This window comes from Lineus longissimus, chromosome 12 (assembly GCF_910592395.1).
Source record: "Lineus longissimus chromosome 12, tnLinLong1.2, whole genome shotgun sequence".
Classification (NCBI taxonomy): Eukaryota; Metazoa; Nemertea; class Pilidiophora; order Heteronemertea; family Lineidae; genus Lineus; species Lineus longissimus.
This window is the reverse complement of record NC_088319.1, coordinates 1,366,632-1,384,382: the sequence shown is the minus strand read 5'-3', so window position 1 is coordinate 1,384,382 and position 17,751 is coordinate 1,366,632. Positions and strand designations below refer to the sequence as shown.

The 17,751-nt window shown below is 41.4% G+C and overlaps 1 protein-coding gene across 8 annotated transcripts in view; it reads left to right on the top strand.

Moving 5' to 3' along the window:
- The window catches only part of LOC135496980 (DNA damage-binding protein 2-like), a 46,155-nt gene extending 31,136 nt beyond the window's left edge, over window positions 1-15,019 (top strand). For 3 of the 8 annotated variants that reach the window (XM_064786591.1, XM_064786589.1, XM_064786588.1), the window contains exons 2-10: window positions 7,208-7,646; window positions 7,990-8,181; window positions 8,724-8,872; window positions 9,768-9,867; window positions 10,345-10,522; window positions 11,062-11,204; window positions 11,726-11,890; window positions 13,199-13,244; window positions 13,535-15,018. In XM_064786591.1, coding sequence (XP_064642661.1) covers window positions 7,224-7,646; window positions 7,990-8,181; window positions 8,724-8,872; window positions 9,768-9,867; window positions 10,345-10,522; window positions 11,062-11,204; window positions 11,726-11,890; window positions 13,199-13,244; window positions 13,535-13,743 — 1,605 coding nt within the window. In that variant the 5' untranslated portion in view covers window positions 7,208-7,223 and the 3' untranslated portion in view covers window positions 13,744-15,018. Of the gene's footprint in view, window positions 1-652; window positions 674-847; window positions 1,020-5,471; window positions 5,775-7,207; window positions 8,182-8,723; window positions 8,873-8,927; window positions 9,074-9,767; window positions 9,868-10,344; window positions 10,523-11,061; window positions 11,205-11,725; window positions 11,891-13,198; window positions 13,245-13,534 lie in introns of those variants that run through there. The other 5 variants (XM_064786590.1, XM_064786586.1, XM_064786585.1 and 2 more) reach the window with 5 other exon arrangements.
- The last annotated feature ends 2,732 nt before the right edge of the window (window positions 15,020-17,751 follow it).

Here is a 17,751-nt window from a genome sequence, read left to right as displayed (position 1 = left end):
ACTGGTTGGGACCGCCCACATGATAAGTATGCATGGTCAGGTTCGGGGCAGTTCAGTGTGACTGGCTGCCACAGAAAGAAAGGGGACATACTTTGAAGAGTAAACAGACCACCATTGACCCAATATGTCAATTAGGAACCTACCTACATCGTTATCGTCCAATGAATAGTGATTGAAATTAACACAATGCCAGCATAACTCTCTGCTGTCTGTTGATGTTGAATACAATGGATACATACTTTGTAAAATCAATCTGGTGGGCTTGGCCTAAGCCTTATATGGGTCGGTCGCATAGGTTCGCACCCAGTGATGTTAGAAATCCGAATCTAGAGTAACCGGTGTAACATCTGTGGTTGTTTCCCATGTGTCAGTGTTTCCAAACAATAGGCAGCTAGAGAGACCATGACTTTTCAATAGGGGGAAACACAGAAAAACTTGTCAATCTATCTTTTAGCGTTCCCAAACAATGAGGGGAAACACTCAAAAATAGAAACACTCCAAAACATTACACCGGTAATGGATATCTGATACCACGGATTATATACCCCATTGTATTGGCTAACATTTTAAAGGTTCCATTGGTTTTTTCTTAACGTCTTGATGCCATTGAAGTCCAACGGTTTTTCCAGGTTACTTCCTTTTCCTGAGAATAAGCCAGGTGATTGGCGGACAGGTAGGTAGCTCTTGACCAATGAGGTGCAGCGCATGTTTATCCTGGTTCAAACCTTTATAAATTCAATGATGTACTACGGATTTATATACCGTGGCGCTATGTTGTATATGTGCTAGGGATGACTGTGTTCTGAAGAAATGACGTTTTTAAAGTAACTCCCACTTCAAATAGGCTGGTTACTCTAAGCTTAATTAGAAAGTTATCTGGGCATGGTGCCTTTGACTGACCTGACATCTCACTGTGCTCTAGAAGACATGCACACCAGGGCCCACTGCCTTAGACTGAGCTATCATCTCACCATGGTTGTGAAGACAGGGACAACCTTGCTGTCTCTTCTATACCGCAGGTAAAAAGGCCTAGCTACCCTGACGAAAAAGATGTTTGAGATTGACCGTAGTAAAATCTGAAATCAACATAAGCATGGTGAAATCAGAATTGTGACAGCTGCTGTTATCAGATTGGTTGTGACAGGGTCTAGGACGAGTGAAGCCGGCTGGTAACTACTATTCAGACCTGGGACATTGTGACAGCTATTGCCATCAGATTGGTTGTGACATGGTCTCTGCAGAGGTCTACATGAGCTCTTTTTCGTTAGGAAAAGCTTGGACAAAAATTTGTAGGCCTACCTAGAAAAAATTATCATGATTCATGGACCTTCCCAAACTCAAATGTCCTACGGATTCATAGCGTGGCGCTATGTTTTATATCTGCTAGGGAGGACTGTGATGTGTTCTTTAGAAATGACTTTTGCCAAACAAAGTGGTTATTTCCTCGATTGAGCCGGGGACGCAAGCTCAAAAATGATGTTCCGTCCACGACCTTTTTCATCCAATCATTAAATCGATCCAGTCCTCCTCCTCATCATCATCATCATCATCATCATTGCAGGTTTTATTACCGTTTTCCGGTCTTTCATGTAAGACGGTCATGAGGGAATTCCTTCATGGCCCAGTGGTTGGCGCGTTGGCCACAGAGTGGAAGTTAAGCAACGTTGCACGCGGTTGCAACGATCGGTGACCGGCACGTACAATTAGGCAGCGAAAATGCCGAGACTTGCAACCTCTCACCTAGAAGACCAGTTGAACCTTTAAAATAATTTATGGAATCAGAATGAGGCATTTCAATCACTCACTTGCAAGATGTCTTAAAACTTACTGAAAAATCTCCGATCCTAGAAAGATATCTTGCTTAAAACTTGTTAAAAATCTGCCAAAAAGTGAACTGTGCTTTCTATGTTAAAGCATTGCATTTTTTTCACTTTACAAACTAACATTTATATCCTAAGCTTACCTTACCTCGAAACTAGACTGCCTGAGCATTTTCCTGACCTCAAGCATTGTTTGGGATCGAGACTCGTACCTTCATTTTTTTAGTTCTTGGTGACAATCCTGGTAATCCATCCTTCGATTGGAGAAGTTGCCTAAAAAGATACAAATAGCTTACAATCACATACAATAACACACAAATTGTCACAATGATCTACTGGTAGCCAGATTAATGTTTAAAATCTGCAAAAAAAGTTAACTGTGCATGCTATGTTAAAGCGATGCATCTTTTTCACTATACAAACTAACATTTATATCCTAAGCTTACCCTGCCTTGATACTATATTTTCCTGACCTCAAGCAATTGTCTGGGATTGAGACTCCTACTTTCTTGTTTTTAGTTCTTGGTGGCAATCCTATCCTGGTCATCCATCCTTCGATTGAAGAAGCAGGCTAAAAACATACACATAGCATACAATAACATACAAATTGTCACAATGATCTACTGGTAGCCATATTTATATTAAAAATCTGCAAAAAAGTGAACTGTGCATGCTATGTTAAAGCGATGCATCTTTTTCACTTTACAAACTAACATCTATATCCTAAGCATATCTTACCTCGATACTAGACTGCCTGAGCCATTTTCCTGACCTCAAGCATTGTCTGAGATCGAGACTCATACCTTCTCATTTCTGCTCTAGGCTGGCTACCCTGGTCATCCATCCTTCGATTGAAGAAGCTGCCTAGAAAGATACAAATAGCATACAATCACATACAAATTGTCACAATGATCTACTGGTAGCCAGATTAAAATATTTAAAATCTGCAAAAAAGTGAACTGTGCATGCTATGTTAAAGCGATGCATCTTTTTCAATTTACAAAGTAACATTTATATCCTAAGCTTACCCTGCCTTGATACTATATTTTCCTGACCTCAAGCAATTGTCTGGGATCGAGACTCCTACCTTCTCATTTCTGTTCTAGGCTGGCAACCCTGGTCATCCATCCTTCGATTGAAGAAGCTGCCTAAAAAGATACTAATAGCATACAATAACATACAAATTATAACAATGACCTACTTGTAGCCAGATGGTGAATATGCATGCCAAGTTAAAGCAGTGCATCTTTTTCTCTTTACAAACTAACATCTAACCTTACCTTACCTTACCCTCCCTCGAAGCTGGATCGAGAATACTACCTTGCTGTTATCTCTGTGTCCTTGGTTGGGTTTGACGGTCATCATTTGGTTGAAGAAGCAGATGAGATGAGAAATCTAGCTCTGCAGTCGGGGACCTACCTGTTGGGGGCCAAAAAATGAAAAGCAGAATTGCACATTGACCAATTAAATGTTTTAAAGCAGATTTCAACTGACAAATGCTCTCGCTGAATGTATATTTTTGCTGGGCAAAAGTAAAACCGCTTCGAAAGTTAGCACACTAAAGTTTCAAACCTTACCCTGAAAGCAGATTGCCTGCTTCATATTCAGGCAAACTCCAAGATCGAGACCCTGCCATGCATTTTCCCTCTCGTGGATCGTGTGGCGAACGTAATATTCTTCCTCAGCTGAAGTTGCTACTGAATTCTTTTGCCAACAGGAAGATGCACTCGTATTTTAAACCAAATGATTGTTAGCTTATCAGAGAAAGGCAAAATGCTATAATAAATACTAGTAGCATTTATGATTGAGGAATTTCGCGATTGAAATGCCTTATTGCAGTGAAGACGTTTTCACCACAAGTTTTCTGATGAAGAGAAATTTTGATGTGTTATGTCGTTTCTTTAAAGTCTTTATTTTTGATAAACAACTATTTCATCAAACGATACGATCAGGATTATATTCTTTAATGTGCCAGGATGGGGTGGGCTGGGATTAATGCATGGTGAATGCAATTTTAGTGCATGGGAGGGAAGGAGAGTAAAGTGATGGTTGGTGCAGTTATAGTGCTGAAGGATATAGGATATATTCCTGACAATATCAACAATGAAACAGTTGAAAAGATGATTAGTGTGTACGAGTGTGTACGAGTCATGATCCGAGCAGACCTGAAAAGAAGGCGTGAGGGGGTCAATTAAGGTGCCTAATAGGGTGCACTCGTATTTTAAACCAAATGATTGTTAGCTTATCAGAGAAAGGCAAAATGCTTTAATAAATACTAGTATATATAGTAGCATTTATGTCTGAGGAATTTCGCTATTGAAATGCCTTAAATATATTGCAGTGAAGACATTTTCACCAAGAGTTTTCTGATGAAGAGCAATTTTGATGTGTTATGTCGTTTCTTTAATGTCTCTCACTTTTGATAAACAACTATTTCATCATACGATACGATCAGGATTATATTCTTTAATATACCAGGATGGGGTGGGTGGGCTGGGATTAATGCATGGTGAATAAAATGTTAGTGGGTGGGAGGGAAGGAGAGTAAAGTGATGGGTGGTGCAGTTATAGTGCTGAAGGATAATGTGTTCCTGACGATATCAACAATGAAACAGGTTGAAAAGATAATCGAGCAGACCTGAAAAGAAGGCGTGAGGGGGTCAATTAAGGTGCCTAATATGCAGAGTAAGGGCACTGGGTCATGTTTGATTTGGCACTAAATATATTCATAAACTTTAGTGTACAAAATAAACTTTCTGTAATTTTGAACATAGCCATGAAAATACAGTATTGGAATGTGAATAGCAAGAGTTGCAGGCGGAAAGTGAATGGGGTTATACCTTTCATCCCGAACTCAGGTTTTCGCTATACTCCTACCTCAGGCGGAGTATAATTTTAAACCACATGGTTCCGTCAGGATGTGGCATGGTGTACAGGTACCCAAGTTCTGAAAGATTTCCTCTAAATAAAATGGCCAAGGGCCATTGTGCTCACCGTATAGATACTTGGTGGTTAGGAATTCATCCTGGTTAAGAAACATGCTACATGTTTAGGTTATACCAAAGTCGGTATGACATGTGATGAATCGTTGCTTGGCGTACCTTCCACAAAAATATCATCGAAAACGAAATATCATTGAAAAAAAGTCACTAATAAGCGTGATATTGCACTTTGTACCTTTTTTATTTTTGCCCCCTGGTGACCAAGTCGATAATCGGATCGGACCGAAATTCGGTGTCAGATTTAGGGGGTAATGTGTACTTAATTTTGGGAGTAATGTGTACTTAATGTCAAGTTCATAGCGTCAGCGGTTAAGAAACGTACCACAGTTACCTCAAACGGCCAATTTACGCAATTTGACCTCTGGCTCTGCGACCTTGAAAATGCCTTGCATTCAAAATAACTCAAGAACCTGACCCCACAAAAATGACTGAAACTCATGGTATTTCTTCAGAAGCATAATATCAGATATCCATTACCACTTAAATGGTTTTAAACCACATATACCCTGTTTTTGAAGTGTTGGTCATGATTGGTCATGATTGGTCGTGATTTAGTATCGCCCGGCACTGGACTGCATTTCAACACCGGGCCGACGCACATTCGAAGTTCAGTGTACACATACGTCGGCAACAACAGTAAATTGCGTAGTTTCTTGTTAGCCGCCTATTGAGTAGCGCTCTTGGTTTCATAAACTCCAAAAAAACATTGTCTTTGCCAAAACAACTACTAAATCAACACTGGCATACTGTGAGGACCAAGAAATCATTGATTTTTTAGAAACTACGGTTAGGGCTTGGTCGCGCATGAATACAAAAAAACTGCCTAATGAGACATGACGAGATCTAAACACCATCGGCGGAGCACACGTGTGTCACTGTGTGACAGTCAACTTGTAAATAAAATAGTTGTTTTCTCCCGGATCAGAGCGGCGTTTCTTTTTTCTTTGAACATGTATGATTAGATTTGTATGTCAATATAAAAAACTGCAATATTCAGGAACATTGCTGGCACAGGCCTACTGGTATTTTGGTATCTCTAGTATTAGGCCGAGGCCAACGTGCTCTTTCTTTGCAACACAATGGCAATGCATGCACTTCATGCAACTATATCTCCTGACATGCCTGATCTGTCAGATTGAGATTTGGCATCTTAGAATAGATCTGTCATGTGTCGTGTGACCTTTTCCATTTGTCCATTAGCACCTGTAATTTCAGGCATAAAAAGTTGGTTTCAGGCTCTATGTCTTGGCATGTCTTATTTATACCTCCATGGTCTCGGCACTCTCGTGCCTGTAGGCCTATAATAGTCACAGTGTCAGTGTCATGGTGTATCACGCGTGAAGTGCATGCAGGAAATTTTCAGTGTTTGTTACTTAACTTTTACTTTATAGCCAATGTAGGCGTATGAATTGAAGATTAACAGTATTTGATATATTGCATGTATTGTAGGGTCATGGTGTATGACCAACTGAACTCGGCCTACCAACTCGGCCTGGGTTATAAATCATTGGTTTATTGGCATAAGTTTTTCTTATATTTTTTTGTTTTTTTTGTGTTTGTAGGCCTATTACTGTGTGTTCATTCCTGTTGGAAATTTGAAGAAAATTCATTGGGATTTGAAGGAGAAATCCCTAAAATAACGGCGACGAGTGTGGAAAAGTCGCGGTAGCACTCCAAATGCACATTCAAGACTGTGATTTCATGGATTTCTCCTCCAAATCTTGATGAATTCTCTTCAAATTTCCACCAGGAATGAATAAATAGTAGGCCTATATATATTGCAACAAAAAAAAACAATATAAGGAAAACTTATGCCAATAAACCAACGATTTATAACCCGGGCCGAGTTGGTAGGCCGAGTTGCCCCGTAATCTTATATATACTAACCCCTCGGCCTCACCCCCCCCCCCCCCTCAATAGGCCTTTTCAAAGAAGACGAATCGGCGCCAAAACAAATCCAATGCGTACACTCAGAACACGTCAGAAGGCCTAAGCCGACTCTGGCAATGCCTAGAGACACGGCGATCCTTTCTTCAAGGTGAAACGCATGACTGGCCAGGGCCAAAACAAACTTAGTTCGAAATTGTCAATAATTCCCGCCATAAAATGGTATTGTGGAGGTCCTTTAAATTAATTTAAAAGAGACCAAGTTTGTTTTGGCTTTGTTCCGTCACCTGGTCTATTGTCTGGCCTATTATTTGGCCCTATTTTTAGACCAACATGTGCGTTTGCTAGCTATAATAAAGCCTTAAAATATGGGCCTTATAATGTGTAGTTGTCCTGGGGTAGGCTGAGGAGTCTTTACGCTATGTGAGGTCATCTGCACCAGCAAGAACATTTTTATATTGTGCCGTATTTCAAAGTTTACTTCTCGTGTACTTGCAGAGACAAAAATTACAAAATGCCATCGCGTGTCCAACCAAAGCGTTCTGCAGCACTGAAGAATAAACGCCCTAGACCAGAATCATTAGATGAAACCGTGTCCGAAGAAGAATTTGAACCCAACCTCATGAAGCCAAGAGTCGGTAATACCAAGAAGCGGCCTACAAAGAAATCACGGCTTGCAAGTTTGAAAGATTCCGCTAAAAAATCATCAATTTCTGAAGACGGGTGTAATAAGTGCCGTGAAAACAACAACAGTGCAGTGATTCTGAGCGAAAGGTACAAAGCAGTTGAAAAGGAAATGGACAAATTGTTTAACTTTCTCCCTCGGAAATGCCCCCCTCCGATTGCTGGGTTGTCTGGTAAGTTTGGCTGTGGAAGAAACATCATGGAGTTTCTCTGCCAGAGACAGATGAAGGCTTGTCCTGCTGTCTGTTCACAGGTGAGTTTGTTTTACTTAATACATTGGAGTTGAAAAAACTTGATGAGGCCAGGAATCAAGGTTATTGCCTGGAACCAAACTGACACCCTTGAACAAGTGAGTTGAATCAGTGGAACCTCCCTTAGCAGATACCTCTCTAATAAGAACACCCACTATGGTATAAGGGCATTAGTTTTGGTGTGTAATTGGTTGCTGCCATTCAATAACATCTCTTATCAGGACATCTCTTTATTAAGGACAGTACTTCTCAGTCGTGCGGGTGTCCTTTCTAGGGAGGTTGTACCCAATGAATTTTGACATCAAGAACATCGAGCTCTAGCAATCTCTGTTGCCTCCTTTTCAGGACACGTCACAGCCTCTCGTCAACCTCGTCTCCAACCTTCAACTCTACCGAACGGCCAGCCCCTTTGATCGTCGTGTCACATCCATGGCATGGCATCCTAAACAACCAAACATCCTTGCGGCTGGGTCAAAAGGTGGTGACATCATCATTTGGGACACGGACCAAATTGACAATGAGATGCTCATCCAGGGAGTAAGTAGCCCAAAGGTTTTTTCCTCCAAGGCTCCATGCCATTTTAAGCATAGTAGAACCTCTCTATTAAGGACACCCTCGGGACTGACAAGTGCTGTCGTTAATAGAGAGGTGTCCTGATTAGAAAGGTCAAATTGAATAGAGAGGTGTCCGCTAAGGGAGGTTCCACTGTATTTGGCTTTGTACTAAAGCCCTTTATAAGTTCTTATGCAGCAGTCAAATGTTAATTCTGTAACCCCCCTCCCTCCCCCTTGACCCATTTGCTTCAACTAGACTTCATGACTTCCAGTTCACCTCTAATTCAGCTTGACAACTTGTCCGTTTCTGCCATTGGCTCTTGGTTGAAGTGTAGTGGCTGCCAGTAGTCCGTCAGTTTTTTAGATTCCTGAAATATCTCTCTTGACACAATGCTTACCAACAGTACTAGACAACAGGTCAGCAGAACTCGGAAATCAACAAGATGGGACACTTTTGTCACATCACCAGGCATCTTGACTTTCAGACTGTTGCCGTCTGCTAATTTAGTAATCTTTTCTCTGCAGAAAGGAGCAGGAGGCTCGATACAAGCCATGAAATTCTGGCCGAACAATGCGAATCGGATTCTTACATCCTCAATAGATGGCACTGTCAAACTCCATGATGTAACCCGAAAGAAAGCGATGGTTTTAAGCGACACCTTTAATTGTCATGAGTAAGTGGACAGTCTTTAAAAGTCTCATAGAAAAGTATTTTTTTGAAATTTTCAGCGTGGTCCAGGGGGGAATGTTTCAGGAATGAAATTTCACCCACATGAGATGAACAAACTTCTCACGTCAACACTCGATGGAAAAGTCAGTGTGCGCGATTTACAGGGACGGCAGGATGAGGTTCTTCTCGATACAATGACTTGGGAGTAAGTTGTTGGGCGGGAAAGTCTGAAATAAGTGTACACGCAATTGCAAAGGCCTGGCAAGACTCGTGCCCTTCATAGCTTCCCTCTGGATATCCTGCTTCCCAATATCATTCCCTCATGTCTTAACAAATCGTCCAGACATTGACATTGTGTAAAAAGGCTGATATGGCAATAGTGAGCAGTGTTCTCCATGGGGGTTTTTCAAGGTAGGGTGCTACTGCTACCCTTGATATTCAATAGGTTCTGCCAGTGTAGAACATGAGGCAGGCTGGCCTGCATTGTGGAGTTGCCCTATAAAACTCCTTCACGAAATTCTAAAGCAAGGAAGGTTGGCTGCTTCCAAGGTAAGGTGGTAAGCTGCCAAGGTAGGGAGAGACGCCTGAACAACTACTGGCCTTTTGGAGGATGCTGGTGAACCAAACGAGAGGTTTGTTCTCGAAACAATATGTTGTACACTAAGTAGGCCTACTCCTTTTAGAATTCGAGGTCAAAGAGTTCCTTGAAACTTTTGTGACTCAAAATACTGTAATTGAAATCCTCTATTGACGTGAACATCATGATAGATACTAAATTCCCGCCTTAGGTTTTTACTGGGCTGTTCAAGACCACCCATTTCTTTTAGCATTTCATGCCATGTTCCCTTTAACTGAAACCCTGGTCTCTGATCTCATATCTTCATATCTTTATATTTCAGCTTCTGGTATTGTTGTGTGGACATAAATCCAAGTAGAAGGATGGTTGTGACCGGAGACAATGTCGGGACGTTGAAATTAATAACACCAAATGGGAATGAGGTAAATGAACTGCCATTACAAGCAAGCTAGTCTTTGGTCTTCATAGTCATGTGCTTAATCCATCATTTATTAATAGGTAAGGGCTATTTTTTTGGAGGACTAAATTTACTTTTGCATTTGACGTGATTGTTGAATAGATTTATACACTTGAGTACCAGTGAAATAGTGGTAATAATACTCAAAAGTGAAGTTGATAATTTTATTTCAATATTTGTGTTTAGATTTCAAATTTCCTTCTTTCTATTAATCTGTGTCACAAGAAATACAATTAACATGAATCTTGGAGTACCATGCGGACTGGCGATTTTGTTGTCGCGACCTGCAACCAAACCTTGACGACAGCTCAATGATTGTGGTGGCTGGAATGCGGCCATCGATGGGTGAAATTGAAATCAATTGTCATGTTGTCGTCGCAGGCCGCAGTTACTGAGAGTCATGGTTTGCGCAGCGGTTGAATGTAAATTTTCTTATCTTGAGATCGTGGCTTCGAGGCTTCACAAAAACAAGATCACACATGCTGAATTCCATCCTCGGGAAGATTGGCTGCTCTGTACGGCGTCGACCGACTCCACCGTTAAATTATGGGATGTACGCAAGTTACGAGACAAGAAGGATTGCTTGGAGACACTGAAACATGAGAAACCGGTAAACTCTGGTGAGATAAAGTTTCAAAAGTTGTAACCTGCATTAACCTGCCTTCCTAATGTTTTCACCATGGAGGAAAATGTACATTCTTATTTCCTGTTGTACTGGTGAAAATGCAGTGAGCTGGATTCAGCTTGCTGAACTTGTGGTAAGGTAGCATGCTATTCAGAAACTCGCATGTTTTGGAATTCCATAAAAATGACTCGTGTTGCAATTTCGGGCCGTTTCAATCATGCTTGCCTTGATACCGACTGAAACACAGGAAAAGGGTATTGTATTGAGCAGGCATATTCCCTTTAAAGGGGGACTATAGGCAGGAGCAGAGGGGCTAATTTGGCCATCCCTATCTCCAGGTCACCAATATTATATAAAGTAAGGGCACTGGGTCATGTCAGATTCAGCACTAAATATATTCCTCGTACAAGCGTGAATCATTTCGACATACTGACATATATGAGAGACCCCTATTGGCGACTTTGTGTAACTTTATCTTGCCTGCCTAGCTGCTGCCTATATTGTTCCTTTAACTTAATTTCAGTTTCATTGCAGCTTATTTCAGTCCAAGTGATGGCTGTCGTCTGCTGACCACCGACCAGCGCAACGAGCTGCGGGTTTACCGAGCTCCCTTTTGGCAGCTGGAAACTATGATACTTCATCCTCATCGCTTCTTCCAGCACATGACACCAATCAAGGTGAGGAGTTGTACGAGGTACCCCGTTCTTATTTACAGTGGAACCTCTCTATTAGGGACACCCTCGGGACTGACAAGTGCTGTCCTTAATATGGAGGTGTCCTGATAAGAGAGGTATAATTGAATGGAAATGACCACTTTGGGACCAAAACTAGTGTCCTTAATAGAGAGGTTGTTCTTAATAGAGAGGTGTCCGCTAAGGGAGGTTCCACTGTACTTGCTAGTCTGGAATATAGAAATATGGTCATACACAATGCCGTAGTGAAGTTATCAGCCATGTAAATTGCTGAATTTTGGTATTTATAGTACAGTAGAACCTCTCTATTAAGGACACCCTCGGGACCGACAAGTGCTGTCCTTATTTAATAAAGAGGTGTCCTGATAACATAGGTCAAATTGAATGGAAACAACCAATTTGGGACCAAAACTAGTGTCCTTAATAGAGAGGTGTCCGCTAAGGGAGGTTCAACTGTAGTTGTATTTCTGTCTACACAATAAAAATGTTTCATCTTTCTTCCATAGGCCAACTGGCATCCTCATCAAGACCTGATAGTTGTTGGCAGATACCCTGACCCCAAGTTCCCAGGTTATGCCCCCTGTGAACTGAGAAGCACAGACGTCTTCCGGGCTGATACTGGGAAGAAGGTCGTTGAGTTGTACGATCCTGCAGCTGTTGGAATAAAATCAGTGAGCAGCCATGTATTTTCTGTCAATTGTGATCCATATTAACCCTGTAACACTTAGAGCCACTGCCAGCGCAAGTGCTTATTCCCCTAGGCCCCGACGTAATTTTACCTGGAAATCATATTTTTTGCGGGTGTGTCCAGTTTTGCACAAAATGAAATAATGTATTACAAGTCCCATTTATTTGAAAGAAGATGAAATTTCCTATTAGATAGGGTACATCCAAATCGGAATCAAACAAACGATCCATTTCAGCAATTCAAATGTTTGACCTGCATTTACTGGCTCGAAAAGAAACAAAAACTTAATCGTCAAATATCTCAAAAACTTCTACAGCAGTAACCATTGTTCATCCGGGCATCTGAAAGCTTTAGTTTCATAGATTAATAATTAGGCGGCGCTCTGAAGGAGATCGGTAGCTAAGCGCGCGAAATTTGAATATGGGTGCGCGGGCGTCATAGGGCGCCTCCAGGGGGATCGGCGGCGGGGGTCATCGGGCACCTCGAGGTGTTAAAGGGTTAAGAGTCCCATATTTAGGGCCCCCTACAGAGGTTGGATCCTGTTTCGAATTTGGAATGGGATCCTTTTGTATAGCGTCTTTTTTCTCCAGTGCGACTGTCGCTGAAATATGATCTGGCCTTCATGCTGCCTGCTATAATGTTCTCCTTTATACTTTCTCGCACATGAATTACCCATATTTGTGAGTCTACCAAGAAAAGTATATCATGTTTGCCAACCTTGCACCAACAAATTTTGAACAGAGGTCGGTCTTTTGGTCGACAAAGCGTGACTCGTATATGACAAATTGACCCCCATCTTTCAGCCCGGCCGTGCAATGCCTAGGGGCATGTTTTGAAGGATCCGCGCCACAGCCCCTCATATTTTTGGCTCTCCAGTACTCCGATACCAAAATCCAATCTTGTTATTTCCCCGAATTCAGTTGCGGGAGGTACATGAATTCGTGTGTAAGAAGTTGTGTATTTGAAATATGCCAGACGTAGGGGAAGGGGAGGAAAGATATGCTGACCAGAATGGGTTTTTGGATTGTTTTGCCCTCTTCAGGGGTCTTACGAGAACTTGGGCCACCAGGATGCACCACACATTTATTAGAGAGTGGCCCTGCTGGGCCTGTGACATGACGTATGTCTGAAGCCGCAATTTTCAATTTGTAGCTTTGTAGGTAATTGCCATTGTCATACTGTTCAAGTCCTGTGAATGTATTCATTTCAATCTACATGGTAATTTACTTGATCCCGCGGTCCATGCTACAGTTATGGGAAGGATTCTATAATCATTTATTTTTTGTTGCAGCTCCATAAGTTTAATATTTTGGGGGATCGTCTTGCAGTTGGTATGGGTGAGTTCACTTTATACCATAACGCTTACTCACTCAGGGAAAAACTCTTCTTTATGCCCGAATTTGAGTCAACTGTTTGAAAGAAATTGGTCGATTTTGTCTTTGAAGTCAGTTGATTGGTCGATTTTGTCTTTGAAGTCAGTTGATTGGTCCATTTTGTCTTTGAAGTCAGTTGATTGGTCCATTTTGTCTTTGAAGTCAGTTGATTGGTCCATTTTGTCTTTGAAGTCAGTTGATTGGTCCATTGTCTTTGAAGTCAGCTGATTGGTCCATTTATTTTCTTTGTTCAGGATTCAACATCTTACTGTGGACAAGAAAGGAACATGCAGCAGAGAAACAGGAAGAGATGCTGCAGAAGTTCAAGAAGGAGTTTGGAGGTCAAGGTCGTTCATTAGGGTCAAGGCCACAGCCAAGACGGAGGACGAGGAAGGATGAAGATGATGTTGAGAAGTTAAAGAAGAAACTGACGAAGATTAAGGAGAAGAAGGAGAAAAAGTAGATGATTGCTCAAGTTGTACTCAAGTTGTGTGTTGTTAACTTTGCATGTGATGAGGGCCTTGGCAGCCCACCTTATCTACCTCAAAGGAAAATGAGCTCATCTGGGTTTGCAAGGGTTGAAGACATTGTATGTTCCTCAAGTAGGTACTTGTCACTTCTGAAAAATAATAGGGAAAATTAAAAAATTTCCTCAAAATCTTTTTTCCTCAGGAAAACGATTGTGTATTGTCATAAATGTGTGAGGTCATATACGTTTTTAAGCTGTCACACCTGAGTAAAACATCGGATAAGGTGATGTTACTGATGGTTTTCTTATTGAGTTACCATGGTTACTATAATTTAGACAAGATGAATGTGCCAGAGTGCAGAGGGAGGGAGTCAGAAAATAGGTGGTGGGCTGTGGACCGTCCCCTAAGTTTAGCATTTATGTTCCGTGATATTGCACAGTCCTGTTCAAAGCAGTGTAGTCTTGAGAGATAGATCTGAATATCTTGCAAGTCTCGCATGTGACCACATTTATATTATCTATGATATAACACATTCCTGTCCTAAGCATGACCATTGGAGATAGAAGTGAATATAACTTGTAAGTCTTGCATGAAACCACATTTATATGATCTATGATATAACACATTCCTGTCCGAAGCATGACCATTGGAGATAGAAGTGAATATAACTTGTAAGTCTTGCATGAAACCACATTTATATGATCTATGATATATCACATTCCTGTCCTAAGCATGACCATTGGAGATAGAAGTGAATATCTTGGAAGTCTTGCATGAAACAGCATTTATATTTTCTTGGATTATATGTTTCTGTTAAAAGGTGGTGTGCCTCGAGATATTGCCTGGCAGGTAGGCCTACTTATAATGGCCATTAGGCCCTGTTTATAACAGGTGCTGCTGCAGATGGAAATTCAAAAACTGCTGCAATCTCCTCAGTGATCTCCTCACTCTAAGAAAGACGTCATCATACTGCCGAAATATGACATACAACAGCATTGGTCATCAGAACAGGTGCCTAGTTGAGATTTGGAATGCACAATAAGTCGGAGGTATGAAAAAGTAGGCCCAAAAGGCAAATGGTTTGCCGAAAAAGTATTTTTGTATTGCATCCAAAAACCACAATCTCTGCAGCAAATCTTACTGTCTTATAGTTGTCATCCAGGCAATATCTCAAGACATTCCTCAGTTACAAAAATTAGTTGCATGTGTTTATATAATTTTATATGCCAATATATTGGTATGACAATAAATGAACATATTTTTTACATCGTTCTTTTCTTTTTCAAGATGATTTGAATGTGGTGAAAAGGCATGTCATCATCACCCAAATGAATCTATAGCATGCCGCGAAGTTACTATTTATAGCTCACAAGATCATTTGCATAAGATATTGATGACGTTTTAGTCACGTGACAGGCGGACATCGACACTTATTTCTACGCATATTTTGAGCTTATTCCGAAGTAAATTATCTTTGACCCTGCATTGTTTTTAGCATGAATGATACCATAGAGTCAGAGAGAGAAATATTCAGAACAATTATGTAGTATTTCCAACACTCGGACATGTGCCAGATTGAATCTAACTGCCCAAGTTAGATAGCCTGAATCCATTACGAAACCGCATTTTGTCCGACATTGCCTGTGATGCAGCGATGGGGAAATAGAGGGCAGCAGCTGCAGTGACGTCATCTTCGCGGAATGCTATTCCCCAGCTCGCTGAGAATCGGGCAGACTTTCCAGCTTGCGGTTTGGAGAGATCACAGCCCTATGAAAAACCACCACTTTATGCTGAAGTTGTCCCTTCTTGTATCTGCTCCATACATCGATTACATATTCCTGTTATTCTATAATGGATGGAATATATGACCCGTTCCAGCAAAACCAGTCTCGTGTCGCACTGAGCTTGGCAGGTTGAGACGGACCGTTTGTTCATATCACTATTGCCTGCCTTTTGTGAAATCTGACGACATCAATTTCTCCTATTATCTCCAGGTGTCATCTAGGCTCATCTTATGTGCGACATGCGACTGGTTTTGCAAGAACGGGTCACATGTAGTTTCTTATGGTAAGACTGTCGGGATTCGTAATAATGAGGAACCTGCTTAAAAACCTGCCAATAGGGGGCCCTGCAGGCATGTGGACCATGGTTTCCGTATGTTCAGGATGCGGTGACCTATATTAGAACTTTTAGTTACATAGACGTCCTGTAGATGGCTCTGCTAGTACCTCGCGGGCGGGTTTCTGATTGGGCCATTATTGAGCCTCGATCCGCTACACTGTAAATCCTTATGGGGACGAGGTACATTGTATTGGTCTTGTTTCTAATGTGTCCTTGATCACCCCCCCCCCCCCCCAGCCCGGCTCCCCGGGGCGGTTAAGCCAGGCTTTGGTTAGGTAGGGTTTTGGTTAGGGGTAGCACCATAGGCCTATACTATATATATATATATAAAGTAGCAGAAAATGTTCGTGGCTAGCAACCTCATTCTGAGCGTACGGAAAGATGCTCTACGAAAGCCATTTCCGGCCGAGTCGTTGATTATTGAATATTTCATCCCTTAGGCCTAATTTTTAAAAAATGGGGAAATAGCACCAAAAATGTTGTTTTATTGGTTCTTAATTCTATTTTGATGAGTTTTAGAGAGAAAATCAACAAAACTTAATTCTAATGGAAAATGCACGGGAAGTGTACCTTTTAGTACTGGTGCTGTCATCTGGATTTTTAGTTCTGCAGGTTTCTCATTGATTCGTGTTCGACACCCAGTGAATTAGGAACTCTTGTGCAGAAAACTATAATAATGACATAAATCTTATCGTGGTGAATGGTTTTCAAACATTTTGAGGGCTTCATGATATATGTATATACACCTTTATTATATATGATATTTGGCCGGGCATTGAACATGCTTTTTTGACGCCCCAGTGGTTTTGCAAAGCGAGTGACATCGGACATATTCCTCACTCTTGCCTATGTTTGACATCATAGTCAGGTGGGCCTCGCCATAGCTGGGTCCTGGTGGACTAGCAACAAGTGCCATATAGTGGTAGCCCCGATTAATCAAATCGGGAGGAGACATAATTGAAGAACAGGTGTTCAATGAGTAACGGTTCCAGGGATGCTGACCTGACCCAAAATGCACAGTGCATGTTGTATAGAAGAAGGGTAACCTGATCCAGAGGTTGGCACTATCAATTCAGGCCGTCATTCAAATAGGCCTACTCTGTGTCGTGCAATTTGATTGGCCACCCGTTTATGATGGTGCGTCCGACAGAATACCTGGCGGGAGTTATCGGCGGTGAAAGGAGGAGACTTTAGGACTTATATTCGCCGCCGATACGTCGGCATGACTGGCTCCGGTAATGGAGAGTCTCCCTGAGGGAGACGATTTTGCTACCAATGTTAGATAAATGCTTTTGTGGAATATCCCAACTGAAATTCGGAACCTTGCCTGCAGCCTTTGATCTGCAGCCAACTTGTTATATTGTTATTGTATAATTATGTTTGCTGTCTCCCAAAACACTGCCAAATGTGGTATCTTTGCCAAATACTTCTGGCTTTCTTCCAACTAGTGTCATCAATGAGATTAATGGTTTTCAGCCCTGACTGGCAGATTATCATAACGCGTATCTGGGTAAAATTCAAGTGGTATTATTTTAATTGGAACCAACAACAGCGTTCCATAAATTAATCAGTGTGTTTCGCATTATAATATTGGGTAAGTACTGTTGTCCAGCTTAGGCCTGGTTGAAAACTATTGTCAAAAGTGGGGTTAACTCCGTAAACCGATTGATCAACATTTAGTTAACCTTAATATATGCGTCGATTTAGCTAAATACACTGTCCCACTGAGAATTTAGTGATCCCTTTATTGATATGCCATTCGACCCTACAACTTTCACAAGTGATCGTAATATTCTTTTGTTATGGTTTGGTGGCCGAGTTATTTCGTGCCGATATTGTCATGACCTTGCGACAAGGGTTTGGTGGCCGTTCTCCTGGAT